Source organism: Pseudonaja textilis, chromosome 18 (assembly GCF_049901715.1).
Source record: "Pseudonaja textilis isolate UNSWEBS1 chromosome 18, rPseTex1.2, whole genome shotgun sequence".
Classification (NCBI taxonomy): Eukaryota; Metazoa; Chordata; class Lepidosauria; order Squamata; family Elapidae; genus Pseudonaja; species Pseudonaja textilis.
In genome coordinates this window covers 310,874-338,706 of record NC_142007.1, presented here as the reverse complement: position 1 = coordinate 338,706, position 27,833 = coordinate 310,874, and the positions used below count along the sequence as shown (strand labels likewise).

Here is a 27,833-nt window from a genome sequence, read left to right as displayed (position 1 = left end):
GACACGTCATGGGCTCTTGAAAGCTCAGTCACTAAGCGAGGGGTCGTAGGAAGAGGACTGGCCTGTTTATGCTTCCAGTTTAAAACGGAAAGCCGTGTCTTGCTTTGCGCTTTCTTAGGAATCCGGCGTGACCCATTGCAGCCACCGGGACGGGAGGGAGCTTCTGAAATATCAAAGGTCTTTCTATCACGGAGCGATGCCCACCGTGCCAGCGAGGGAGCTCCATGCCAAGGGGCCTGGCGCGGAGGAGGCCGTGCTAAAATTAGCCAGCCTGGGACAAGCATCCCCTGCCAGCTCCCGACCCCCCTGAGCAACGTCCTTAATCCGGAGTAAGGCATCCACTAAGAGAAGTGGATTGCCAAGAGGAGGGGGCGCCTTAGGAGCTCCTTTGCCCTGTTTTTAAGCCAGGTGCCAGGCCGGCAAACGGGGCAGAAAACCCAGGCTTTGCTGATCCCTGGTGCGGGAAGAGGAAGGGATTGGCCAGCCTGCCAGCGATGTCGGGAACCGGTCGAGCAAGAAATGCAGTTGAGCCCCTGAATGCACCGGTGCCTTTTCCCCCTGCAGAGGCGTCTTGTGTAGGCTGGTGACTTGCTTGGCCAAAGGCTGGGAGGCTGTGCCCTGAATACATTAACACAAAAAGCGGACACACAACCTGGGTTGCATTTCAGCCTCTCCCCTGCGTAGCAAGCCTGACGGGGACCTCCGTAACATAAGACGAACGCTTTAGATTTAAACCAGACATTCCTCTTCTAGGGAGGGCTGGCTGCTTCTGCAAAGCAACAAACCCAGAACTTCCACCTGTGACCCTCTGGGGTGTCCCTTGTCGCTTTCTGCAACAGAGGCGGACAAAAAACGTCTGGAGCTGGGCAGGATTTGATGCTCTCGGGACGGAAGAAGAGGTAAGACGGGTGGGGAGCACGGACCCCAAGGCTGGGGCCAGATCTCTTTGGCAGGCCCTGAATTGTGCACGGATTTTTGGGGGGAGGCACGGAAGGGATATAAGATTTTGCTTTGTTATTTTAATGTGTGGTGGTTTTAATGTCTGTGAGCTGGCCCGAGTCACCTCTGGACGAGATGGGAGGCATATAAACGAAATAAATTAGATGATCATAATCTTGGGAGGGAGGGAGGGAGAGATAGATGATTCAGAGGCTACAACAACATGGCTGCAGCTTGGAAATGGAACTGAAAATGTGATCACAAAGTGCATCCAGTTGAATATGGGTGCAGATTGCAGTTGTGGGGTGGAGATCTTGCGTGTATTTGTATGCTAATCATTGCCATTATGGGGAGGGACTGCAAAACCCATCCTCCACTGCGTGCCACCCCCCCCCCAGAAGTCAGGCAGAGTGGGCCACTCCAATGCAGCCGTTGTAAGTACATGCCTGTTGCCAAACGTCTGAATTTTGACCACATGTATATCTGATGCTGTCGTGGTCATAAGTGTGAAAAATGCTACTGTCACTTTTTTTGGTGCCGTTGTAACTTGGAGAGGTCCCTAAAGGAGTGGTTGTAAGCCGAAGAGTTCCTGGGGAAGTTCTCAGGCCTCTCTGTTAATCTCTTATCTAAGATGGTGATCTGGGCAGGGGGAAGATTGGATGACCTCTGGGGCTCCCATCTTCTGAGGTATCTGAGGGTCTCGCCTTGTAACGCGGGCTCCCAGGAAGATGAGGAGAAACTCCCAGGCAAAAAGGCTTGGTCAGGTTGCTGAGGCCACTCAGGAGATCCTGGTCTGTCGGCATGGAAACCAGAGATGGAGGCAGCTCCCAGGGTGGCCCAGGGAGTGGGGCTCACCGGCCTTGCCTACGGAGGGGGAAGGGCTGCTGGCAGGCGCCGTCGCTGGCCCTCCTGCACAAAGGGACAAAACAAGAGTTTTGCAGCATGCTGGATGTGTGTGGAGACGACAACCAGATTGTGAGGACCAGAAGAAGCCCCCGCATAGTGGCTGTGTTTTGCAGACCAGAAGGGGGGGAGAGCGTGAAGTAAAGTGGACGACCTCAATGGTGATAGGCAAAGCAGCAGCAATTAAATCAAACTTCTGTGAAGTCCACAACAGGCAGGTAACCTCCCAAGAAGATCAGACATGGGTTGCCTCCAAAAGTCGTGGATGCTCCATTACTGGAGGCCTTTAAGAAGAGAAATGGACAATCACCTGTCCGGAACAGTTTCCTGCTTGAATAGGGGGGCTGGACTAGAAGACCTTCAAGATCCCTTTCAGCTCGATTATCTCTGAGATTCACTGAATTATAAGAAGGGGGGGGGGGAAACGGTGCAATCAGACTTGCAAAATTCTGCTGTATTATAATAGCGGTTGATTTCCTGGTATTGGTGATCAAGCCGTGATGTGGCCCAGCCAAATGCCGGATTTCTTTTTCCCCAGGTGCAAAGTTGCTGATAGGCGGCGAAGGGCAACCTGTTTATTCTGTGCAGCACAAATCCAGGTGCAGCTTGGATACATGTTGGGAGAACCGAAGCGGAATACCGGAGTTGGAAGGGGCCTCGGAGGTCTTCTAGTCCAAGCGTTTCCACGTCCGACATTTTCAGCTCTGCCAAACTCTCCACGGCTTTGGGGTGTGGGTTGCCAGCGTGGGTAGATGCTTACCAGGTGCCTGCAGCTGGCGTGTTTCTCTGCAGAAAATCCCGGTGCAGATGGATTCCGGCATGTTTCATCCTGCTCGGCTGGGGGTTTTCCAGGCCTGGGCGCTTTCAAAGATAGGACAAATTTTGGGAATAATGGGTGGGTTTGCTGTGGAATAGGAGTTTCTGCATCTTTGTGCTGGGGTTCAGCAAGGGGTCCCTCACCTGTCAAAGGACCTGAGAAATTTTGGGAGGTGCAAACATTCAAATGGAGTTTTTGCAGCATTGCAAAGAAAGAGTTGGAATTGGCTGCAGGCTTGGGTGGCGCATCCCTCGTAATCCGATTAATTAATGGGGTGTTTAATTTCTGGTTTTCCACGTCCCTCCTAGTTTCTTTTATTTGGCACCGCCGTTCTTCTAGCTTTTACCTTCTGAAGGAAATGGTGGTGTGAGGCCTCAGGCCTTGAGCAGAGACTTGGACTAGGAGACCTCCAGGACCCCTCCCAACCCTGCTGTTGTGTTGTTCTCCATTCCTGGGCCGCACCTGTGTCCACGTGATGCTGGCCTGGCCCTGTGGCAGGGTTCATGCGTTGAGTCATGCTTCCTTGCGGCCCCTTGCATCAGCCAGAAGGATGCTCTCCTTCCCGGGCTGGTTCCCTTTGGCCTCCTTAAGTAAGTCAGACTTCCCTTTTACTTTCTCCCCGCTCACTTCAACTCAACTTTATTATAGCTCAGAGGGCCTAAAGCCGCTTCCAGACAAACTCTAAAGCTGGCATTGGACCAAATGGCTGAACGCATAAAATATTTAGATCAACATTGCATAAGAAACCAACCTGCAATTAGAAAGAGAGAAGTGGAAGCCGGTTGAAATTTTGATTCTGTAAAGAATTTCCTGAAGCAGGACAGACTTTATCGTGGTTGGAAGAAGAATCTTCGTTTGTTTTCGACCAACATTCCTAGCTATTATCATCATAGGCATGAGCAGGTTCTGTTAGATCCCAAAACCAACCCATGAGGCACTCTTCTCTGCACATTTAAACTAAGAATGGTGGTTTGCATAGCTTTGATAGACTAATCACAGGAGCCACTAAACTACGTGGGAGACAAAATTGAAGATTTTAAAATTCTTCCAACAATCTGCAGAATATTTTTCCCAGCAAGGCTGAGTTGCTGCCAAGACAGATTTAAAGTTTGCTCATCACCTGATTCCTGCCCTGGCAAAATTAATAAAATTGGATGTTTCCCCCCCCCCCCGCTTTTTTGCCTTAATTAAGCGGGGGAGGGGGGAGTCGGTGATGAAAGTTCGATATCTCTCAATTACACAATCCACAAGTTTCTGGAATAGGGTTCAGCCCCAGGGTTTAACTGGTTTTGTTCAGTCCTGTTTCTTTTAAAATTATTATTTTCCTTCCAAAACTTTGCAGTGGGAATTACGGGCAAAAAACAAAAAAAATGGTTGCTTCCCAGCTTGAAAAGTCATAAACCCTGTTTGGGAAAAGTGAGACAAACTGAAACAGCTTTATTGCGTCGTATCAAAATTGTTCAGATATACGCGGACATCCAGTGTGCAACTGTAGGCCTCCCTCAACACACCATTTGCCAATTGATGTCGTGGATGCTCCATCACTGGAGGTCACCAAGAAGAGACTGGACAGCCATTTGCCTGACAATGCATAGGGTCTGCTGGTTGAGCAGGGGGTTGGGCTAGAAGACCTCCAGGGTCCCTTCCAACTCTGCTGTTATTTTATAGTCCCAGCTCAATTCACCCGTGGAATGGCTTGCCACCAGAAGCTGTGGGTGCTCCAACACCAGAGGTTTTCAAGAAGAGACTGGACAGCCATTCGTCCAGGATGCTTCAAGGATTCCTGCCTTGGTTTATAAAATCCTAGGGCTGGAAGGGGAGTGGTCAAGACGGAGGAACACTGCTGGGTTTGCTCGAAAGGGCGGGAAGCCCACCCACCATCAGTTTGCAACTAAGCAGCAGAACCACCATCAGGATACATGGGAATTTACCCAAATCCTCATCTCCTTTAAAAGGAATTTCAGAATCCGATGCCAAAGGGATTTGTTGCGTGCGGTCAAATTTCCTGCACGGACTAGTTTTTCCCCCTTCAGGACATGACAGCTTCGCTTGTCATAAAGATCTGCTTCCCTAAAAGGGAATTGCATTTTTTTTTTTAAATCTCCAGACAATCCCCATGAGCTTCAACTTTTTCCAGGCATGTGATGCTCACACACACACACACACACACACACACACACACACACACACTCCCAGACTTGTCGGTGCTGAATTGTGCCAGGTGACACATCGGTTGCTCTGAGGCCTCCTGGCCAAGAGGCTGGTTGGAGCTGCAGTTTCTTGGCTGACTTCCTTCCAAGAAGGTTGATCTACCTGGGCCAGAAGGAGCAGAGCGCGGGGGGACGACGACACGGGGGACACACCTCAACTTACCACTGTTTGTTTAGTGGCCATTTGAAGTTACAAGGGCCCTGGAAAAAAGGATCATTTTGCACACCTACGGCGGTTGCAGCCTTCCCCCCACCCCGGTCACGTGAACAAAATTTACCCGCTTGGCCAATGACTCATATTTATGATGGTTGCAAAAGGATCATGCGATCCCCTTTTGCGACCTTGTGATGAGCAAAGTCATCGGGGAATCAGATTCTCTTCACAACCGTGTAAGTTAGCTACAGTGATTCACTTAACAACTCTGGCAAGGAAGGTCGTAGAACGGGGCAGAACCCACTTGGCTGTCTCGCTTAGCAACATACATTTTAGGCTCAATTGTGCTTGTACTCTTGCCATAATTCTTTTCAGCCAAATCACCTCTGGGTTGTAAACATAGATGGGCGTCGTTGAACATCGATCGATGGTGGCCTGAGGTTCCCTTCAGAACCAGCAGCGAGGGAGAAAGTGCTTCTTAGAAACCTGCATTAATGGATTTTTTGGAAGAGAGTTTCAGCCAGTCAAATGGCTTTGCGATGTGACCGTTCTGCGGTGGGGCTGACCGAGATCCCCAATCGGTCCTGAAGGTCACTTGAGGATCTGTTGGTAAACGCAAGGGTTGTCTGGCTGAAGTAGATCTGCCATTCGGTTCAGCCTTGCTGGCATCTCCAGACATGTGGAAGGTTCCCTTAGACAATCTAGCAAATTCAGTGGTTGGTCGGATGAAGGTTAGTGAGTCACTTCCTCTCTTTTTTCAGAAAAAAATTAAAAACGTGCCTGATTGCAGGGACCAACCTTCACTTCCTCTTTGGGGTGGTTCACCTGCCATTTAATTCGGGGAAGACCCACCAGGTTGGGGGGGGGGGCGAGAAGCGAGGAAGAAACGTATTTATTGAGTAGAATACAGTTGGTTGGGCTCTTGCATCGCACCCAGCCCTCTTTTCAAACCGAAAGAGAGGAAAAGAGAGTGAAAAACTAAACTTTCTGACTTTCAGAATTGAGGAATAGAAGTGAAACGAAACTGTGGTTAAATTAAAATTAGACTTTGGGGTTTAAGTCTCACCTCATGCTTGCAATATGAATGTAAGTTCATCATTTTACACTGCAAAATTTCCCCCTTTAGTCAGGAAAACACGGCAGCTTGGTTGCAGAACAACGACAGAGGGGAAAAAAACTATTAGAAATTAGACCGAAAGGAGATAAAAATGGTTAGAGGCAGATTCTTATTTTCTCTATTATATGGGGGGAGGGGCGGTTGTTGGTGCCCTCCGGCCTGACATTTTTTTGCGGGGAGGATTTTTCCACTTGACCCTGAGATTTTGTATCAATTCTCAACTTTGGTTCGAAGGGAGCCCTGAACAGCCTTTCTTTTCCCATCCCAAGTGTTAAAAGCAACAACAACAACAACAACAACAACAAGAAAGAGAGGACCAGACCTCTTATAGAACAATAAAGAGAAACTCAGGGATTCCTTGACTCACAGTCACAACTGGAGCTCCGTTGCTAAGTGAGGCACTGGCGAAGTGAGTTTTGTCTCATGTTTGCAACCTTTTTTTTCCACAGTTGTTAAGTGAATCCCTGCAGTTGCTAAGCTAGTAAGAAGGTTACTAACGGTTCTTAAGTGAATCCAGCTGCCCCGTTGACTTTGCTGGACAGAAGTTTGCAAAAGGGGACCACCCACAGCGACCGTCGTAAATGGAGTCCGTTGCCCAGGGATGCTGCCGCGGTCATAAGATCCTCGGTGCTGCTGTTGCTTGGGTCACTAAACGGACGGCCGAAAGTCGAGACTGTCCAGTGCAGACCCTTTTGAAGAGGGGAGAGCTTGCTTGTTGACATGGCTGGAAGGTAACTGCTAGGCGGACGGGGTTTGCCGAGCGATATCGGAAAGTTTTAAGAAGAAGGGAAAAAACCCACCCAGAACCAGGAAGAGCAGCGGTTTTACAACAGGGCCCAAGACAAGAAAGTTGTGATAGGAACTGCGTGACCCTCCCGGGTGCCCAGAAGGAGGAGGAAGCAGCCCCCCCCCACCCCAGCTGGAGCAGCCCTAAAGAGATTTCAAGAATTGTGATTATTCACCAGCACAAATTCCTAGTTGTCATTAGTCAAGTTAGCCCCACTGTTGGGAAATGGTGGGTGCCTGCTTTGTGAACGCGGATCCCGCAAAGGAGGCCAGGCTGGGTGTCCCCCTCTGCAAGGCAGGTGCCGGTCCTGTTGTTGTTGTTTTAATTCTCCACCTCTGGGTTTCAGGTGAAGCCAGGATTTTTTAGAAAGGTGTCCTAGTATGAACCCAGGATTGTGGCTTGGTTGGCAATGTGTGGGAGCGCTTGTGGATCAGGGGTGGGGGTGGGGGGTGGGGGGGCTCAGATCCTTTGGGACCCTGGTTTACTGCAGAAGGGCAGAGGGGTTAGCCAGGAGCAGCTTCAGGCGGGGGAGGGAGGAGGAGTGAGCTCTTCCCCCATGAGAGGATTGGGGAGGCAGGCAGGAGGAGGCAACTTTTCAGTCTTGGGGACTTCACTTCCCAGAATCCCCCAGCCACAATGCACCCCCTTCCTCCCCGATCTCTCCACTCTGGAGAGCGGGATGGCAGGGACCAAACCGGAGCTCAGCTGGGTGGGGAATTCTGGGAGTCGGAAGCCCTCGAGCCACTCTGCGCACCGACCCTGCACCTCCAGAGTTGCGACCCGGGTCCAACGCCGCGGGGTGAGGGGGGAGGCGCGCGGGACGATCCGGTGGGTGAGGCAGGCGAGCCCCCCCCGCGCCTCCCGCGGGGCCCGAGAGCCCTCCCCGCCGGGGTGACGTCAGCGCCGCGTCATCCCCACCTTCCCCCCGCCCCCGCCACACCTCCACCGCCGGCCAATCGCCTTTTAAGCCGCTGCCGGGCCCCAGACGCCGGTCTCGCCGCTCGCCGCTTCGCTCGGAGCAGCCGGGAAGCCGCCGCCGCCTCCGCCAGCCCCGCCAGCGCCAAGGAGCGTCCCCCTCGCCGCCGCCGCCGCCGCCTCCACGAGCCGCAGCGCCCAGAGCAGAGCCATGGCTTCGGAAGGGAAGGTGAGCCGGCGCGGCTTCCAGGGGGCGGGAGGCCTCCGGGCGTCGGGGCCGCGGGCGTCCGGAGGAAGCAGCAGGGGAAGCGGCTCCGCTTTCAGGACCCTGGACCAGGCGCCGGCCGGAGCCAGAGCGGAGCCGGCTGGGTGGAGGGGGGGGGGAGGGGTAGAGAGGAGAAGGAGCGATGAGGAGGAGTGATGAAGAAGAGAAGGATTGAAAGAAGGGGTGATGGAAGAAGAGGGGAAGGGGAAAAAGGAAGAGAAGGACAAGGGATAGAAAGGGAGCGATTCAAGAAAGAGGAGCAGAAGGAGAAGGATGAGAAGGATGGAAGCTGAGAAGGAGAAGCGTGGAGGGGGAAGAGGAGGAGGAGGAGGACTCAGAGGGCGAGAAGGAAAAAGCGGCAAAGGGAGCCGAGCGCTCCGCCGCCGCTGCCGCCGCCTCTGTTCTGCCAGCCTTGAGGCGCGGCAGATCCGGGTTGCGCTGCTGGGGAAGGGCCGGACTTTGGGGGAGCCTCCCTGCCACTGTCCCTTCCCTGGGAAAGTCCCGGTTCGTCCCGGCCCTTCTGTGAACTTCGCCCGCTTCACAACATAGTTGGTCGGGTCATCCTCCTGTATCTCCAAAACGAAAAATTGCAGAAGACAGTCGGTCCTCATAGCTCGCTTGTCGAGGGGTGCCGGGGGTGGGGGTGGGGGTGCTTGGTCTGGGAAGCCTCACACACACACACACACACAAAAAAAAACCCCACCCACGATTAAAGTTGGTGTAAAGTTTGCCTCTAGCCCTGGAAAGTCCTCGTTGTTCTGGACTGGGGGTCAGATTCAAAGGATCTGGCAAGCGAGGGGGTCTCCGTCAGGATCCCCAACTGCATCCCCACTTTTGGCTTCTTAAGTTGGAAACATTTGCCAGAAGAACGGAGCTGGCAAACAGCAGGCGGAAACCTGAGGCACAAAGCAAATGTTTGCACCGACCAATAAAACAAGGTTGATTCGTGTGAAAAGGTGCTACTACACACTCCGGTATTTTTACACTGTGACGGCACAATTAGAGATGCTGACTTTTACCCTTCTTATTTATTCAATTACAAAATTAATTTGTAGCCCGTCTCGTTGCAAACAGATCAATTTTTTCTTTTTTACTTTTGTGTTTTATCCTTTTCTGAGTTAGGGGGTTTTTGGTTAGGGAGAGAGAAGCCTATTTTTTTAAAAAAAATTAGCCTTAATTGAACTTTCAATTCTAATGTTAATCTGTATGTGTTGTTTCCTTGGTTGGTTATATTATATGGAGCCCTGTTTTGAGGGAGATGGGAGAGAGAGAGAGAGAGAGAGAGAAGAAAAGGAAAGAAAGAACGAAAGAACGAAAGAATCAGGGATGTTTAGGTCAGCAGGAGGCTGAGCTTAAATGAGTTTAACACCTCCATTGTGTTGGCTTGGAGGCTGTTTGTTTAAAACTCAGAATTGCTGGGTTTTTCCCTTTTGTTTTATTTTTACTTTAAATGATGCCAAGCCTGTCATTGCAGGAGAAGGTCGGGAAAGGGGGTGTCTTTTGACTCAAGTACTTAGCTGGGTGCTTAATGGCGGAGCTCTGTCACCTTTGTTGGAGAACAGCAAAGATTTGAGACAAACCTCTGCCTGTTTCGGGAAGGTCTGAGCATCTGAAGTCCAACTTGACAGGCCGTTGCTCTGAAGTCAGGGATGGCTAGGTTTAAATTGAAAGAGGGCCGTCAGCCCTGCAGCTCCGAGGAGAGTTGACGGTTTTCTTCTAGGTGACTCTGACATCCATGCTGGGTTCATGTGTGTCGTTTGAAAAAACAATACTGGAAGCAACTGCACCACCACATCAAAAGATACTCGAAATGGTGTGCAAGCTTCAGAGGAAGTGGTCCAAGGTCGCTGCGGAGGGGCCTTAACAACCACCCGGCAGTGATGGCGAGGGAGACAGAGAAGTGAAGCCTTTTTATGTTGCGGAAAGAAAATCAGGGGATGATGGGTGAGGGGGAAACTGCGACCCCTTGAAGGCCTCAAACATTGGATAATGTTTGAGGAAGGCCGTTGCTTCTCTTCCAAAGCCGTCCCAAACTGGCTCCTTTGCTCTGGGTTGCAGGGTTTGTACAAAGCCAGAGGTGCAAAAGAATAACGTTTCTATGGAAGGGCGTAGTAGGGTCTCCTGCTTGAGGGTTGGACTAGAAGACCTCTGAGGTCCCTTCCGACTCTGTGATTCTGTGTACTTGTTAAGGTGGGACTTTTGCTTGTTTTGAATTTGCAAATTTTGAGGGGCTTCCCTGTAGCAGGCCAGCCTCCCCCCCTTAAACCTCCTGGCTTCCTTGAAGCCTATTTTTCCCTGTTTCCAAACGTTTAGCCCTTTCTCTCTCTCTCAAGGACTTTTTATCCAGCTGGTTCTGGTTCTTCCTTTGGCTTCAGTTTCTGAGTTCGTCTCCCCTGCTTGGCTGGAGAGGGAAGCCCCCGCCCCACCGCAGAGGGCTTTGGGCGGGTGGGCAGCTTCTGCTTCCCTGGCCTTCCCCTCCCCACCCCCCACCCCACCCTTTTTACTCATAAGAATGGGGTGTGCGGCACCGAGGCCACACAACAGCCAGCTCCACAAAGCCGGCCAGCAGGGAGGGACCATGAGAGTCGTGGTGAAGAGCCGGACTGGAATTTTGGCAGAGTCTGGACAAAGGTCTGGGTTTGGAACGGCTTGTGGGAGGACGTGACAGCCAGGAGCACGCCACTGCGTAATATTTTCGAGGAGGGAGGATAGCCCCCTTTTGCAGAAAGAAAGGAATGCCCCCCCTCTCCCTCGGTGCTCGGTCTGCTCTCGGCCGAGTCTAGGAAACTGATGCAGAACCATCTTCTTTTGAAGAAGGCGAGGGGGGCATGCATACATACATACATACATACATACATACATACATACATACATACATACATACATGGCTTTGATCTCCTAGGCAGAGGCCCAGGGGAGTCGCCCTTGGGGCATTGTTGGGAGACAGGAGAATAATAAATATTGGTGAACGGATCTTATTGTGCCTTGCTCGCTTGCTCCAACGGCCACTGGGCTTCCCAGCACTTCAGCCGGCTGGAGGGTCAAGGAAGGCGCAGTGGGAAGGCTGCGGCTGGTTTTAGTCCCCAGTATTGAAAAAAGGATGCGGAGACTCTGGAAAGAGTGCAGAGAAGAGCAAAAAAGATGACTAGGGGCCTGGAGGACAAAACACAGGAAGAACCTTGGGGAGGTCTAGTTTAATGAAGAGAAGGACTAAGGCAGGGGTCTCAAACTCAAGGCCCCGGGGCCACATCCGGCCCGCGGGGTGATTAGATCTGGCCCGCAGGGCCACCTGGAAATGGCGAAAGACTGGCCTGCGGTGCCTCTGCCAGCCAAAACAGAACTCGGGTGAGCTGCCCACAGCCCTCTTGAGCTCTGTTGTCATTGGCAGAGGGTGACTTACAGGAGGCTGTTGCAGCCGAAAACGGAGCTCCGGAGCCTGTTTTCTCTCGCAGGGGGCTCCGGCCACCCCAGGCCCCCCTGACACGAGTGATGTCGAGCCACTCTGGCCCTCCGAGGTAAAATACAATCCTGATGCGGCCTTCAATGAAATCGAGTTTGACACCCCTGGACAAAGGGGTGACATGACAGCATCTTCCAAGATTTGAGGGGCTGCCCCAGAGAGGAGGAGAGGGCCAACGTGTTCTCCAAAGCCCCTGAAGGCTGGACGAGAAGCAACGGATGGAAATTTCATCACGGAGGGAAGCCACCTAGAACTAAGGAGGGATTTCCTGAGAGGGAGGACAATGAATTCATAGAACGACTTGCCTTCAGAGGTTGTGGGGGCTCCATCCCTGCTTGAGCAGCGGGCTGGGATAGAAGACCTCCAAGGTCCCTTCCAGTCCTAAGATTGTATGATTTTTGAGATACACACGACAGACGGAGGGAGGGCGAGATGGAGGGAGGAAACCGCTCCTGCTGTTGCGGATGCTCCATCGCTGGAGGTTTTCAGGAAGAGATGTGGACTTCCATTCCCAGAATCCTCTGCAAATGCTAGGAGGGGAATTCTGGGAGGAGAAGCCCAGAAAGTAGCGTGTGGCTGGGGCCTCGCGGCTGAGCCTGTTCACACTTGACTCTTATAATCAGCCTGAACATCAACTGCCGTTTGTGGATGAGTCAGGAGGAGCAGCTGACTCACAAACGGTTTCCTTCACTTGACCTCATTTGCTGGTCTTCCCCCCTCACCCCTTTGCCAGCAGGGCCTGCAGTTGGGAGGAGGCCCTCTGCACATGCTTGGTTCCTCTGGCTGTTTTTTGCCATGAGCCAATGACCAGGAAAGCAGTTGGTTATTTTTCTCACTGCTTTATTCAGCCTCTGATGGTTCTGTGGGGGAAACAGCCGGTGTGGAAAAGAAAATGCCAAACTTCCTCTTTGGCCAATGACAATCAAAGCAGCAGCAGCAGCGACACTATGGTAAGATGGGAAGGGAGCGGTGCCAGTACTAGAGGAAAACCACACCTGGCAGTAGAGGAGAAATGGTACCATGGGGAGAAAAATGGAGAAGTTTTGGAGAGGTTCGGAAAGCCCCTCTCCGTGGTGCTGAAAGCGAGCACCTTTAGGGGAGCCACCCTGAAAAAGTCTCTGCTCCCAGAGAACCCCTCGGCTCCCCCTTCGGAAGGGTCAGACGGGGTGGAAAGTCCGAGAAACTCTCTTAGGACCCCAGCAAGTAAATTGAGAAAGACACGAACGTGCTAGAACACACCTGGCTGCCCACCTTCCCCCCTCCACCGCCTTACTGTTTCTCCTGCACATGCCTGGCCTTTGAAGATAGACTGCCACAGAAGGGCGGAGTTCTCTTATTCACCAGCCAGCATCCAGATCCCCTGTGCAAGCGTTTTGCCCATAAGGTGGCTTGTTTGGGGCTCAGCACAGCAAAAGTCATGTTCGTGACGTTCAGCCTTGTTGGCATCATAGGGTGCTTGGGAAAGTTTACCACCACAGAGGGGTCAAATTGAGAATTTGCTGAGATGGGCTACTTATTTGATTAGAGAACGGCCCTCATTAAGAGCCGCTAATGACTGGAAACTTTAAGATAGAAAATGATCTTGCTGGTTCTGGGGTTTCAATGATTAGGGGAAAAAAACAATTATAGAAAGAATTGTGCTGCAATCATGAAGAGGTTAAATTAGAGGCATTGAGAGAATTTTATAACTTCTGAGATACAGGACAGAGATTAAAATATAATTGCTGAGTGGAAGATGAGAAGTCAGTTCTTTATAATGTACCTACTTTTTATTATTTATATCAATCCATATTTCTTAGCTGCTTTTTTCCCTTATCTGTTCTTTTCTTTTTCTTGTTTCCTTTTTTCCTCCTTTTTTCTTTTCTTTCCTCTTTTTTAAAGATTTCCCACTTTTTCACCTTTTCTTTGAATATATTTCTATTATCTATGCACAATCTTTCATTTTTTTAAAAAAAAAAACCTTATTTTTTTTTAACAAAAGGAGAAGTTCACCAGGGCTGTATGAGATCAATTCAGGAGAATTAAGTAATTTATGATTACTATTACTATTCCTGGGTGGAGCAGCAATTTGAAATATGGCTGGCAAAAATGCATCACCCTGAAGGCATGCTTATTTTAACTTTTTTTTTAAAAAAGCAAACAGAATGACAAAGAACAAGGAATTTATCCTTTCTCTTCCCTCTCTTTTTTTCCCTTCCTTTCTCTCTTTCTCCTTTCCTTCCTTCCTTCCTTCCTCCCTTCTTCCTATCTACCTAGCATCCCTTCCAACTCTTATATTCTTCTGCTGTTCTGTTATTCCCCTTCCCTTAACTGAGGATTGGCAGAATTCAAACAGGAGGCCCTGCATCGTGAAAGGGCCTCTCCGACAGTCAGCTGGCGAAGAGAAGCCCAACGGCCGCTGCAGGCCAAATGGGGACATTGTGTGCCCGGTGCACAGTGTCGCCCACTCATTGGCTGCCAGGACATGCCTCTCCCCCCATCCACCCGCCCTGCCTGGAATCTGAGGCTGGTGGACGTGGGAAGAGGCACCCAGCCCATGCCTGCTCATGCAGCAGCCTTCCCCAGGGCTGACTGGCACAAACTCGGCCCCCGGGATGCGACATATGGCCGGGGGGGGGGGGGAGCATAGGAGAGGTGGGATTTCAAACCTGGCCGCTTTCTTAATCTCCTTTCTCGGCCTCTGGAGCCTGGGGGTGGGTGCGTGCCCACGTTCGTATTTTGGGGGAGAGGTGCAGGAAAGTCTCGCGTAAAAGTCTAAGGCTTTCTCCTTTACTCCTTCTTTATCTGGCCACACAAGAAATTGGTCTTCAGTGCAGAAGCCCTCAGCGTGCTCGCAAAACAGCGGGAAGTATATGAATAAGAATGGCAGCCACTATAGTAATAGTGTAGCCCTCCCTCCACTTACAGGAGTTCTTTCGTGACTGTTCGAGATTAAAGCAAGACGGAAAAAAGGGACACAGGACTGTTTCCCACTCTTATGACGGCTGCAGCTTGCCCACTGACCCGTATTTACGATGGTCACAGGGTCCCTGGGTCACGTGATCCCCTTTTGCGACCTTCTGACTGTCAGAGTCAAGGGGGAAGCCGGATTCGTTCAATGACCGTGTGGCTAACTTAACAGCTGCAGTGATCCACTTAACAACCGTGGCAAGAAAGGTCGTGAAAGGGGGAAAAATAACTTAATAAGCATTTCCCTTAGCAACAGGATAAATTGGGCTCAATGGTGTTCGTAAGTCAAGGACTACCTGTATGGAATAACAATAGCAGAGTTGGGGGGGACCTTGGAGGTCTTCTAGTCCAGCCCCCCCACTCAAGCAGGAGAACCGGGGTGGTGGTGGGAGGATCCATGAAGCCTCCTGGTTTGCATCACCTGCCCTGGAACCTCCCACTGCCTTTTGGCCTCACTTTACACACCTGGTAAGACTTTTGCAACATCATTTTACCTGGAAGGGCGACTCCCACAGCCATTGACGTCATCCACAAACACACAAACACACAACACGGGGGTTGCTGTGTGAGCAGCTGCTGTGGTTGGGTGTCCCAGCCCTGGCGCAGCCCGTCTGCCAGCCCCTGACCGGGGGTGTTTATTGGGCGGGGGTCCAAAGAGGCTGTTTGGGGGACAGGAGGGGGGGGGGGTCCACCTGATCAGTACTGCCACTTCCCCTGCCCAAAATACCATCGATGGTTTTTTTTTTTTTTTTTAAACAGCCTCATCTGCAGGTATGTGTCACCTGCGATTATGTGGCGGGGGGGGTGCTGGCATGGTTGTAAGGGTGAACAGCAGTCCTAAGTCCCTTTTGTCAGTGCCGTTGTAACTTCAGTCAGTGACTGAACGGTCGTAAGTCGAGGACCGCCCGTAGTGGTGGTGCAGTGGCTGCCCGGAGGAGGCCGAAGGGGTTAAATTTGTAAGCGGCTTAAGGGTTGCGGAGGAAAAGGAGCCGGAGGCGGCCGGGCAGGGAAACTTCACTGGACAAACCAGCCCTGAACAAAGAGCCTCGCTGGTTGGGTTTTTCTTCCCCTATGCTCGTAGGACCGGGGGGGACAATGGGGGGCGGGAAGCTGAAAGTTGTGTTGCAACAGAGTGGAGAGGAGGAGGAGGAGGAGGAGGAGGTTGCGTGGGGTTGTGTCCTGGCCTGCTCTGAGCAGCGGCTTTTAAAGGGACGGTAGACTCGGTTCTTCACCCTGCGAGGTTCCTGGTCACACAGGCTGCTGCTTCAGCCTTCAGCCCCCCGGGGGGAATCCGATGGCAGGAAGGCCAGATTCCAACCTGGGCCCACCTGGTGGTCCTGGTCCTCCCCCTCCTCCTCCTCCTCCTCCTCCTGGGCTAATCCATCGTAATCATAAAGTTTGCCAGGCGGGAAGGTGCTGCGTCATCCTAGGTCTCTGGCACAGCTGTGAGCATGTGATTGTGGTTGTGTATGTTATACAACCGGGAGGCGGGTTGAGGGGGCCGTGGTGCCTCATGCTAAACCTCGAGTCCCCCGCTGGCTGGGGGCCAGTGGCGTCGTTGCTTCCCTCCCAGGAATCCGCTGCCCCAGTTCAACGGAGGCCTGTGTGGCTCCCTCCAAGGGGCTCCCTTTCATTGGGGCCCCACCGTCAAGCAGGGAGGTGAGGAATCCGGTGCATCTCTCAGGCAGGCAGCCCTGAATTGGGTTCATTCAAAACAAAAAGAAAGCCCAGCTGTTCCATTTTGGTTTGTTGGTTAAATGCAATCACTTTGGGGGGCTTTGGCCCTTTGGGGTTATTTCCTTCTTTCCTTCCATTTTTCATCTTTCCCTCCTTCTCTCCAACCCCCCATCTTTCTCAATCTTCCTTCTTCCCAGTTTTTTCTTTCCTTTCTTTGTTCCTTCTGCCAATTTTTCATTTTTCTTTCTTTCTTTCTTTCTTTCTTTCTTTCTTTCTTTCTTTCCTTCCTTCCTTCCTTCCTTCCTTCTTTCCATTTCTTCTCTCTCTCTCTTTCTTTCTGTCTCCCTCCCTCCCTTCCTCCTTCCTTCCCCTGGTCTTTGGCCCATGGTGTGATTTTGGGCTCAGCTCCTGCCTTTTCTTCAATGGGGTGACGGGACAAAGGTGAATTCGCAGGTGCCTGTGTGTGTCTTTAATGTTGCAACCACAACCACACCTACGGGGACAGCATGTCAGTAACCAAAACAAAGGTTCCCTGGGAAATTGCCAAAGGAAATTCTCCTTTCCTTTCCACGGTTGTGAGCCTGACCGCGGCTGCGCTTGAGTCCCAGGCAGCCTTTTCCTTCCCCGATAGGATCCCGTCTCAGGCGACTTTCCCACCTGGGTTGTGTCGACCAGCCAGCTTTTCTCTCGCAAGAGACGGGATCCAGAAACTATTTTCCGGCGCTCGGGGCAAAGGGTGGGACCATCTTCGGAAGGTGTGCCCTGCCGTTCTGACCCCGGCCGTTCCTTGTTCTGAGCTGAAGCTGTCCTTGGCACGTGGGGCTGCTGAGAAGAACAGAACCTCTTTCCCTGGATCTTTTCAAGTTGGACCGACCATCCGGTTCCCAGGCCGCTCCTTCCTTGGGAAGCCCCGCCAGGGTCTCCTTGGGGCTCAGGGAGGGTCTGGCCAGGTCCCCTTGGAGGGAGGCTGGGCCAGCAACCTCGCGGTGGGGCTCCTTTCCCACGTTCTTGGTCAGGGCGAGCCAGGCGGGCTGGTGTCCTGGGCCAGCTGTGGGGATGATGGGCTTGTGACCTCCTCTCTGACTCCCAGCCGGTTAAAGAGGTTTCGCAGGAGAGGCCCGGGGGGGATGGCAAAGTGTTGCAAATGCGCAGCTTGCGAGGGGGATTTGAACCCAGGGCTCCGTGAGGGAGGCCTGCAGCCGGGCATGCCCCTCCCCAAGGAAGCAGGGCTAGTTTAAACATAGCTTGTTGAACAAAATTGGCTTATGGTTTATCGTTATTAGTTTTGATTGAATAAAATAATCCGCGCTTTCCATCCTAAGCCAAGGCCAGCTCAAATGCTGAGTTTATAGTTTGCCCCCAGTTCCACAGACCGTCCTTGTTTATCAGTGGCCTAGTTTAGTGACCATTCGCGCTTACAGTGCTGACAGGGACGGCCTTGGCAGGAGACGCTGTCCTTGCCAGGTTCGGCTGGCCTCTTGGGGTGCCGGTGGCTGCTCGGGGTTCAAAGACCATCAATTCTGCTCAAGGGGGAAGGAGTTTCTCCAGCGTTCGGGGCCTGGTTTGGGAGGTGGGGCCAGGGGGGAGGCCTGCTTTCCCCCCTTCCCCATCCCTGGCCCCAAAGGGGGAGGCCTGGGCCCACCAGCAGGGCGCAGGGAATTGCAAAGCGGCCTAAGACCGGGCAGCTTGCCCCAATCCGATTCATGAGGCTGCCAGCTCAGCCTCCTCCTTCCGTCCGGCGACCCCTTTGGGCTCCAGTGCCCGAGGGGAGAGCACAACAATGAACAGAGCGTGGGAAGCGGAGGGGGGGGCGGTTCTGGGGGCCTCCAGAGTCTCCCAAAGCCGCTTAGGTCAGCTGGCGGGAATTGGGTGCCCGGATTACTGGGCATGGAGCCGGCTGGGATTGCAGTCCCCTCTCCTAACCAACAGCCCGAACAAACCCCTGATTGATAACCTGGTTAGGCGGGGGAGGGGCAGCTTGGAAATTGGAAGCTTGGCGGAAAAAGGCTGGCTTGTTTGTGGGCCACACTCCTCCCCCTCCCCTTATACCTATGGGAAGTCGGGGCGGGGGGGTGTCTACCTGAACTGCTTCTGAATGTTCTCCTGCAATCCTGGACTTAATAAAACGTCCCGGACCCCAATTTTGTCTCGCTTACTATCACTCTGACTTCACTAAACGTGCCAACGTCACAGCCTGAGCCTCGCCAGCTGGCGTCGGGGCTGGGTGGCGTATCCCAGTTTCGCCAGTTGCTGCTCCGTCCTTTGAGAGGTTTTCCCCCTTGGACTAACTTTGCGCTTTGCTCCTCCTTCTCTCTCGACAGATGACTGCCCAGTTGTTGCTGGCCGTCGGGGGTGCCGTGTTGGGGTCACTGCAGTTCGGGTATAACACCGGAGTCATCAATGCACCGCAGATGGTAAGGGCCACACTGCCTTCCGACACAAAAACACACAGCTGCAGAAGAGCCAGCTGGCCGCAGAGAGCCCCAAATGGGTTGTGAAGTGAGCAGCATAATCTCTAAGCAAATCCATTGGTTCCTATTGCTAGAAACCAGTGCAAAACTTTGTAAATGTTGTCATGCTGTGACTGGCTGTCCGAGGGGAGAGGGTGCCGGGCACACAAAGTGCGGCCATTTAGTAGCTCTGTGTCTGTGTGTCTGTGTTGCCATTGGGATTTTGGAAGCAGGTTGTTTGGGGGTTTGTTGTAACTTCAAACGAGGACTGTCCGTAAAACAAGGCGTACTCCGGGGAAGACTGGAAGGCTGCTCTCCTGTCAGACCGAGTCCTTCTGGTCATGTAAAAAATAGTTTGGTGTGTTCCAAAGGCGCCTTCCTTCAACACAGCCCCGGCAAGTGAGCAGCCTGTGGATTGAGCTGGGAGGTGAAAGTCAGGAAAAGGCGGCTGGAAACTCTGGGAAAAGCAGATGAAAGAAACCCCGGAAAACAATGACTGACACAACAGTGGAACAAGCAGGTCACAGGTTGCTTCCGTCCAGGAAGAATGGAGCCCCACTGAAGGTGCCTCCTTCGTCCCCTTTGACCGGGACTCTGGCCGCCCTCCGGCCAAGGACAGGAGACTAGAGTTCATTGCTTGGGGGGTTGCATCATTGCCAGACTCGCCCCCCCCCCCCCGCGCCCCCAGGGGAAGCGACAGGGAGGTCTGGAGAGGCCTTGGAAGCGCTGCCTAATCTGGGCTGGGCACTTAAGATCGTTGACAGGAGGCTCCTTCCTGCCCCGGGGCGGAGGGGAAGATGCCGGCCACCTCGGCTTGGCCTCAGTGTCTCCAAAGCCTCGGAGAATAGGCTGACCCGGCCCCGTTGGGCCAAGGACGTTTCTCCCCCTGCACCTGAACCGGTTTGAGAGGCGGTGTCTCCCCAGCAAATTGTGCTTCTGTTCCACAAACCCTGGTTCCCTCTAAGAGGCGGTTAGGCCGCTGTGCATTTTTGAGTCTTGAAAGCACCTGGAACCTTTTGTTCCCTGGATAGTGGAGATGTGGTTGCTTTCCTTTGCAAAGACAGGCGCCCCGTAGCGTTGTGTCCATGGGCCTTTGAAGGAGAGCCTCGTTCCGTAGAGCAGGACTGGGTCGGAGCCCCGGAGTCTGGAGGAGCATCAAAGGATGGCCACCCTTCAGTGGGGGAGGAAACCTGAGCTGCCTTGACCATCCACACCCGTATCTGTGGAATGCTGCTTCCACCCTGATCCCCAGCACCCATCCTCTCCGCCTGTGTTTACACACACACAAAACACACCCCGAAGGACACCCTGCTGGAAAAGAAAGCAGGACAAAGAGAGGTGAGCCTACAACAACAGACTGTATGGCCCCACTTCCCAGGAGGAGAAGAGAAGAAAGAGAAGGTGGAGGAGGAGGAGGAGGAGGAGGTGAAGAACGTGAAGGAGACGTAGAGAACATTTAAGGCGAAGGAGAAAACCGGTTAAGTGAAGATGGAGGAGGAGGAGGAGGAGGAGGAGGAAGAGCTGCTGCTGCTGCTTAGGAGAAGGAGTCCGCCTCACCCCACAGGCCCCTTCCTCCCATTTCAGCCCTTCCATCGTGACTCAGCAGCCACCTGACATCCCAGAAGCTCTTTCCCTCCACCTGAGGTCCTATTTCCTTCTAGGTCACTGTAACCTGCTTGGCCAAGTGCCCGTCCCTGGCAGGCCAGCTGGACCACTGCCACCCTCTGGTGGAAAAAGACACTGGTGGATCCAAAAAACAACCCTCGGCCCAGGAGAAGCAACGGGTCAGCTTGCCCTGGCTGGGGATGCCCTACACCAGGGGAGGCGGATCCTTGGCCCATTCTGCCTGCTATCACAGAGGGAGCCTCTGGCTCAGCTTCTCCTTCTTCTGAGCAGCCAACGATTTCACTAAAAACACCAGCAACCCTGTGGAGGCCGCCCAGAGTTCTCTGGGTCACTTTGCTGCGACCTCGTGATAATCCTGGGTTGTTCTGCTCTTTGCGTTGGGAACATAGTCTGGATTTCAAGGCCGAGATCTCCCGGCCCTGCTGGAGAACCTCCCGTCTTCTGCAGGCAAGGTTGGCTTCTGTGTCCTTCCCACCAACTGCACTCGTGTGGCACACTCGCCCGAAGTCTCCTTGACTCAGAACAAGTCGAAGAAGTGTTGTCCCTAAGCCATAAATGAATTCCTCAGGCTGAATCACAAAACCGTTTGCCCTCAAACACCACGGCCGGCTGGTGGCACAATGTCTGGATGGGGAAGAGGAAGTGCCTAAGGCTCATTACCAGGATGGGCGCCAGCCACACTGACGGAAAGCCTTCCTGGACACTAGGGAACTTCTAGGGAAGGAGCTCCTCCGAGGCCACCTCCGGCCAGGTGGGGGGTCAACCCAATCCTCCTGAAGTGGGGGGGGGTGGGCTGACTGGTGGAAAAATCTTGGGTGGGGCAGAAACCACCTGGTTGCAGCCCAGTAAAGTCCTCCTCCTCCTCCTCCTGTTCTTTGCAGGTGATAGAAGAATTTTACAACCAAACATGGTTCAACCGATACGAGACATACATCACCCCAGGCATGCTGACCACCCTCTGGTCTCTCTCGGTGTCCATCTTCTCAGTCGGTGGGATGGTTGGGTCGTTCTCAGTTGGGCTCTTCGTCAACCGCTTTGGACGGTAAGTAACGGAGCAACAGAGTTGAAAGGAAGGACCCTGGGAGGTCTTCTAGTCCAACCCTCAGCTCCTGCTGGGGAAAGGCCAACTTTCTCCTTCCCTTTGATCCCAACTGTTGCGTTGACAGGCCTTGTCCTTCCTCTTCCCCTTCCCAGGAGGAATTCCATGCTGATGTCCAACTCTCTCGCTTTCCTTTCGGCCATCCTGATGGGCTTCTCCAAGATGGCCGGTTCCTTTGAGATGTTGATCCTCGGTCGCTTCATCGTGGGCATTTACTCGGGCCTCACCACTGGCTTCGTGCCCATGTACGTGGGCGAAGTGTCCCCCACGTCTCTGAGGGGGGCGTTAGGAACCCTCCACCAGCTTGGGGTCGTGGTGGGGATCCTGATTGCACAGGTGAGAGACTCGGGGGGGTGTCTATTGAGGGGGAAGGATGGACCCTTAAGGTCCCTTTTGGGTCTCCTGCAGATCTTGACCAAATGTTCAAGGTGTACGACGTCAAAATGGCTGGATTGAAACAGTCACAGTTCAAGAGCCCACCAAAATCCCACAGGATTTCAAATTCTGAGAAGTTTGTCCGACCAGGAGCAGGTTGAGGGTCCAAGAGGCCATTTCCCCAACCAGAAACAGGGTCCTTGAAGCTTGCAGAGTTTCAAGATGGGAATGTCTTGCCCATCACGCTTAGTTCTGCCCGGTGCAGCCACCTTGTTCCTTGGCCTGATCTGGAGGAATCCAGGAATGGGCTGCAGTCTTTGTGGCACAAGTAAGCACACACCACACAAAACACAATGGAGGAGAAGAGCTGTGTGACAACCTGGGGTAGAAAGAGGAAATCCAGAAGACCATCATCTCCCTCCAGCTCAGTTTAAAGCCTAGTCCAACCACACGTGTGAGGAACTGAGCAGGACCTCAGGTCTTCTTGGGAACGGTCTGGATCTGCTCCTCCTGGTTTTCCGAGAAACAAGCGTGACCTTCACGTCTCCTGGACTTCAATTCTCACCTTCCCAACTGTGCCCTTTTCACAGATTTTCGGTATTGACCTCATCATGGGGAACGAGAACCTCTGGCCGCTGCTGCTGGGGTTCACCTTCATCCCCTCCTTGGCCCAGTGCATCCTGATGCCTTTTGCTCCCGAAAGCCCCCGTTTCCTTCTCATTAACCGCAACGAGGAGAACAAAGCGAAGAACGGTAAGTTCCCACCAGCAGCTGAGACGGACAGGTTAAGCCTTTCGGATTTCTGGGTGGTCTTCATTTCTCCATGGTGGACCTCTCTCTTGGTCTACAAGATCAAGTCCATCTCCAGATTTTCCAGGTCTCCTGATCTTGGGCAGACCGGATCATCTTGAAATGTTCTCATGTAGTCCTCAAGGGTTTATTTAAGGCCAGCATATCCTGATGTAGGTCAGTTCTGGAGGAAGTCGCTCTGAAACCAGGGGTGTCAATGACATTGTCTTTGTTCCTCTTCCACCATTTCAAATGGTTGTCCAATCTCTTCTTAAAAACCGCCAGTGTTGGGGCAGCCACAACTTCTGACGTCCATATGAAGCAGAGTCAGAAATAGAGAAAGACAGAAACGCAGTTGAGAGAAGAACTTCCGAGTCCCACCAAGATAGACCAGATTAGGAAATCAACTCCAGCAGAAAGGCTAAAAGTGTTTTATTTGAGATTAGCCACAGTGACCAAAATGTGTAAATCTGATTGGGTTTCCCCTCCTTATACTCCAGTGAATTAGAAAGGTGTCTGTCCGAACTAATTCTGGACATTATTTGGCTCTTCTGGTCCATTAAAAATGCTCCAGCCCCTTCTGGTTCCTCTGCATCTCCCCCAAGGCCGTCTTCCTTAGTCTGGATCCCACCCAACACCAGAAGCTCCTTCCTGTGGAGAGGGAGGAAGCCACATTTTGAGGACCAGGGGCCCCAACTGTTGAGTTGAGAGTCTGGTTTACGAAGCATCTGTTCTTCTCTCAAGTCCTAAAGAAGCTCCGTGGGACGACGGATGTCAGCAGAGACCTTCAGGAGATGAAAGAGGAGAGCCGGCAAATGCTTCAGGAGAAGAAGGTCACCATCTTGGAACTCTTCCGTTCTCCTATCTACCGCCAGCCCCTCCTGATTGCCATCGTACTGCAGCTCTCTCAACAACTTTCGGGGATCAACGCGGTAAATATGGGGTTGGTGAGAAATTGAGGTGAAATGTTGGGGCTGGTTTTGACCCCGTTGAGCAGGACAGCATGTTCCTCATTGCATCTGGACAGCATCCTTTCTCCACCAACGCCCCAACAATGCCACCGAGTGCTCTTCAAGCCCCATTGTGTTGACCTTCTTCTCCTTCTCTCCCTTCTCCAAGGTCTTCTACTACTCCACAAGTATCTTTCAAAAAGCTGGAGTGCAGCAACCTGTCTACGCCACTATTGGGGCTGGAGTTGTCAACACAGCCTTCACAGTTGTCTCGGTGAGTAGGGCGATTTCTTGCTTGGTTAGGGCTGTCCCAAAGGCAACCTCTGTCTTTCCCTGAAGACGTTTCGCTTCTCATCCAAGAAGCTTCTTCAGCCAGAACCTTTCAGGTGACCTGCAGAGGGGTGCTAGTTCCATAGAATATAATTGTGCAGATGAATAAAGGTCAATCTGAATCAACAGCTACTTCCTCAAAGTTGATTTGTACATGGCGAGGTCAACGACTCACCCAGGGTCACGACATCTGACCCCTCTGTGTGGTCTCCCCGAAGTTCTTTTGATGATTTTGAGGAGGCACCTCCCATGGATTCCATGCTGATGTATCTCCCTTGTTCTCTCTCTCTCTCTCTGAAGCTGTTTGTGGTAGAACGGGCTGGCCGAAGGACATTGCACCTCATCGGACTCTTGGGGATGGCCATATGTGCGGTTCTCATGACCATCGCCCTGGCACTGCTGGTGAGTGGCAAACATGGATCCATCAGGGGTCCCAGAGGATGGATGGTAAATGAGGAGGATCCTGATGTTTTCACTAACCATCCCATATGGCCGATTCTTGGCACAGGAATTGAACCTTTCCCAGGAAATTATGAGATAGAATAGAGAATAGAATAGAATAGAATTCTTTATTGGCCCAATGGGATTGGTCACACAAGGAATTTGTCTCTGAAGAAGCTAAGATCTGAGGGGGAGGAACCCTCTGGAATGCCACCAAAACTGATGGGAAATACAATTAAAGGCTGTTTCCCTGATTCTGTTTTGCTTTTTCTTTCTCTGCTAGATTCAAGTGCCATGGATGTCCTATCTCAGCATCGTTGCCATCATGGGCTTCGTGGCATTTTTCGAAATCGGTCCTGGGCCCATTCCTTGGTTCATTGTGGCGGAGCTGTTCAGCCAAGGCCCGCGTCCTGCTGCCATCGCCGTTGCAGGGCTGTCCAATTGGACCGCCAACTTCATTGTAGGGATGGGCTTTCAGTATGTGGCGGTGAGTGTGCAGCGCTGAAGGGCATTGGAGAGGGACATCACAAACGTGGTTAATTCCCAGGGGGCGGTCTGTGGCAAAGCGACCAAGAAGCGGGAGGGCGTTTTGAGGCATCTAAGCTTCCTTCGGCTCTTCCCAGTTTGACATCTTCCTTCTATGTTACTCCATCCTTCTTGAGAGAAGTAGAGCCACCAAGGATGGCTGGGTAGACCTGCCACTTTGGTATACTTCTGAAAGTGGAACGCTCTAGCTACCCAACTGCCCTCTCTTCGTTCTTGAGGAACCCAGTGGCTGCTTTTACGTCTGGAAGAATAATAGAATAAGGGAAGGGACCCTGGAGGTCTTCTAGTCCAATCCCCTGCTCAAGCAGGAGAGTCTATTCCATTTCAGACAAACGGCTATCCAATCTCTTTTTTAAAAACCTCCAGCGTTGGAACATTCACAACTTCTGGAGGCAAGCGGTCCCACTGGTTGGTTGCTCTCAAGAGGAGGTTGTCCACCCAACCTTCTTGACTTGGCGGGTAGAGTCATCCCTAGCTAGCCTCCCCCTGACTCGACGTGAAGCAGAGCCATGATGCCCCTCCCTCCTCTTCTTCTCTTGCAGGACTTCTGTGGGGCCTACGTCTTCGTCATCTTCACCATCTTGCTGATCCTCTTCTTCATCTTCACCTACTTCAAGGTGCCCGAGACCAAGGGCCGGACCTTTGACGAGATCGCCTCCGAGTTCCGCCAAGGGGATGCCGCCCATGGAGACAAGGCCCTAGATGAGTTCCACAGCTTGGGCGCTGACTCCCAGGTCTAAAGTTCAGGAGGTGGGCAGGCATCTCCTCCGCCTCACTCTTGTCCTCCTGCCCGTCCTCCTCTCCACATGCTTGTTACCAGGCCAGGCCCGGGGCGAAGAAACGTGTTTGGGTCCTGACTCCAGCCCCACGGCCTGGTCTCTGGGCAGCGAGCCCGCCTCGTAGCTCCCTAGGGAAAGACCCCTCAGCTGCTGGTCTCGGGTCCAGGATTTCAACGTTGCCAAAAGCGTTCAGAAGCCCCGGTTCCCCTCCGTGGCCTCATCCCTGAGGAGACGGCGCTTCTGCCCCCGTCCTGGCTCTACTCTTTTTTCCTCTTTGTTTTATAAAGGAGAAAAAGCACCTCACCTTCGCCCTCCCCCACCAGAAAAGCCCCTTGCGTCGCCCGAGGCAGAACGTTGAACGCAGGTTAAATGCAAGATGAGGGGGGGGGGAGGGGAGAGCGGAACTTCTGAAAGGAACTGGGGGTGGGGGTTGGGGGGGATCGGGTGGGCTCTCCAGGCCGGCGTTTGAAAAGTTGGGGAGAAGAACTGAGCGGAGGCAGGGACGTTCTTTGGGGAGTGGCAGTCACATCCTCAGAGGGACGGTGTGGGGTTTGTTTTTTTTACAGGTGAGGGGAGTGAGAAAGTGCAACAGCACCCCCACCCCCCAAAAAACCCCCCACCCCCAAGATTTAAGCCCTTGGTTCTTCACCGCAGCTTACGGAGGTTGTTATCTAACAGTCAAGAGGAAACTGTCTTTGGCAGGAACCAAGTTCTTGGCTGCCCCTTCCCTCTGCCCCAGGGTCCACCCTCCAGAGCGAGGGGAGCCAAGGGAGGCGAACGAAAGAACTGAGGGAGTTTGGGAAGGGAAGACGATGCATCCCCTGGCAGAGCTGCGCCCGGCTAACCTTTGGGGTGAGCGGTAGCTGTCCTGACCTGGGGTGGGAGGCGGGGGAGGTTTTGGCATTTCTCAGTTCGAGCGGCTGAAGGCAGACGGTGCTGGTTCAAGTGCTTGAGAGGAGCCTGCGAGGTGGACCTCCCACACCTGGCCCACCCTTGCTGTAGGTGGGTGGGTCAAAATCCCCTGGATGGGGGGTGGGGGGGGGGAAAGAGGGCGAGGAAGAGAGAGAGAGAGAGAGAGAGAGAGAGAGAGAGAGAGAGAGAGAAATTCTTCCCCTTTCAGGAAGACTTTCCCTCAGATTCCTGCCCAGGGTGAGGTTGGTCTAAGTCCAGGCTCCGCCAGGTGCAGGGCGGGTGGTCCTGGGTTCAAAAAAAGGACATTTCCCCGGCTTGGCCGAAGACAGCCCCAACTGACGGCCTCTGGAGAGAAAGGAGGTCTCTCTGCCCTGGAAATTGACCCCCAAAAGCCAACAAACAACTCCGGATGTCCTACACTGGGGCAAGAATGTCACCCACCCACCTCCTTGCACCCACTCTGCAGAAGAGTTGAGGAAGACGCAGTTCTGCTGTCTCTTGGTCGTCGGCAACTGAACTCACTCAACACCCCATTCTAACCCCCCCTTCCGCCCCGCCCCCCCCATGAGAATAGCTGCACCCTTTTTCCAAGCTTTTCTAGACTGAAAAATATTTATATTACTATGTATGTATATATGTTTTTTGGTTCCTGTCTCACATAGGCAGGGTGATAAGTTATAGCATTGTTTCCAATAGTGTATTTCCTGCAAATACAGGATTCTTGAATAGTTCTAGTTTCTCTAGCTGTCATTAAAAGCTGTATTTGACTGCGATAAACTTATTTTTTTTATATAGAGTATCTCACCTGCACTGTAGCAGAACTCGTTGCACTGATAACGTTAGGTTTTTCTTTAGTCTAGTCAGCCAACGTGGTTTAAAAAATATAAAAAAGGCCTTTCCTGTTTTGTGTTTGCTAGTCCTCGACAGGTTTGCAAAAAGAAAGAAAAATCCTGAAGCAAGACAATTAAATGCGCCTATTTAATAATATATGTATATTTTATTTATTTGTTTGTAAACCGAAGGCATCCACGTAACCGCACTTGAATAAAAGAATTACATTTCTAGGTTTTTTTTTTTAAAAATGCTAACTTTTGTGTTCTGCTGTGTTACTGTGTGAGGTCGAGGGCGGGGGAGGGAAGCTCTTTCCTGAAGTGCCCAGGGGGAAGGGAGAGAAGGAAAGCCAGAAAGGACACGAGGGGATTCTGGGAAGCGACTGCTGCACCCCAATCCCGGGCAGCCACTCAGGATGTTTGGGGAGAGGCCGAGTCCTCAAGACGAACAGCAGGAACGGAGCAGGGGAGCCCTCAGAAGAGAGAAAGGAGGGGGGTCCCCCGCTGCTTAGA

The 27,833-nt window shown here is 52.5% G+C and overlaps 2 protein-coding genes across 3 annotated transcripts in view; one reads left to right on the top strand and one right to left on the bottom strand.

The window, feature by feature from the left end:
* Positions 1 to 27,833, bottom strand: part of ZMYND12 (zinc finger MYND-type containing 12) — a 40,136-nt gene that overhangs the window by 6,472 nt on the left and 5,831 nt on the right. The window lies entirely within an intron of this gene.
* SLC2A1 (solute carrier family 2 member 1) lies at positions 623 to 27,552 on the top strand. 2 transcript variants are annotated; one of them, XM_087914952.1, is made up of 10 exons: positions 623 to 899; positions 18,515 to 18,607; positions 21,151 to 21,311; positions 21,464 to 21,704; positions 22,334 to 22,496; positions 23,277 to 23,464; positions 23,652 to 23,756; positions 24,113 to 24,214; positions 24,537 to 24,740; positions 25,342 to 27,552. In XM_087914952.1, the coding sequence occupies exons 2-10, from the start codon at positions 18,515 to 18,517 to the stop codon at positions 25,537 to 25,539; spliced, it is 1,455 nt and encodes a 484-aa protein (XP_087771078.1). In that variant the 5' UTR covers positions 623 to 899; the 3' UTR covers positions 25,540 to 27,552. The 2 variants fall into 2 exon arrangements, with proteins under 2 accessions (XP_087771078.1, XP_026576659.1); XM_026720874.2 differs by lacking the exon at positions 623 to 899 and adding an exon at positions 7,892 to 8,071.

What these genes read in the sequence shown, in the direction of transcription:
- SLC2A1 (XM_026720874.2), top strand. An exon ending in TCATCAATGCACCGCAGATG is followed by an intron (nt 18,608 to 21,150) that starts GTAAGGGCCACA and finishes TGTTCTTTGCAG; the next exon opens with GTGATAGAAGAATTTTACAA. An exon ending in TTCGTCAACCGCTTTGGACG is followed by an intron (nt 21,312 to 21,463) that starts GTAAGTAACGGA and finishes TCCCCTTCCCAG; the next exon opens with GAGGAATTCCATGCTGATGT.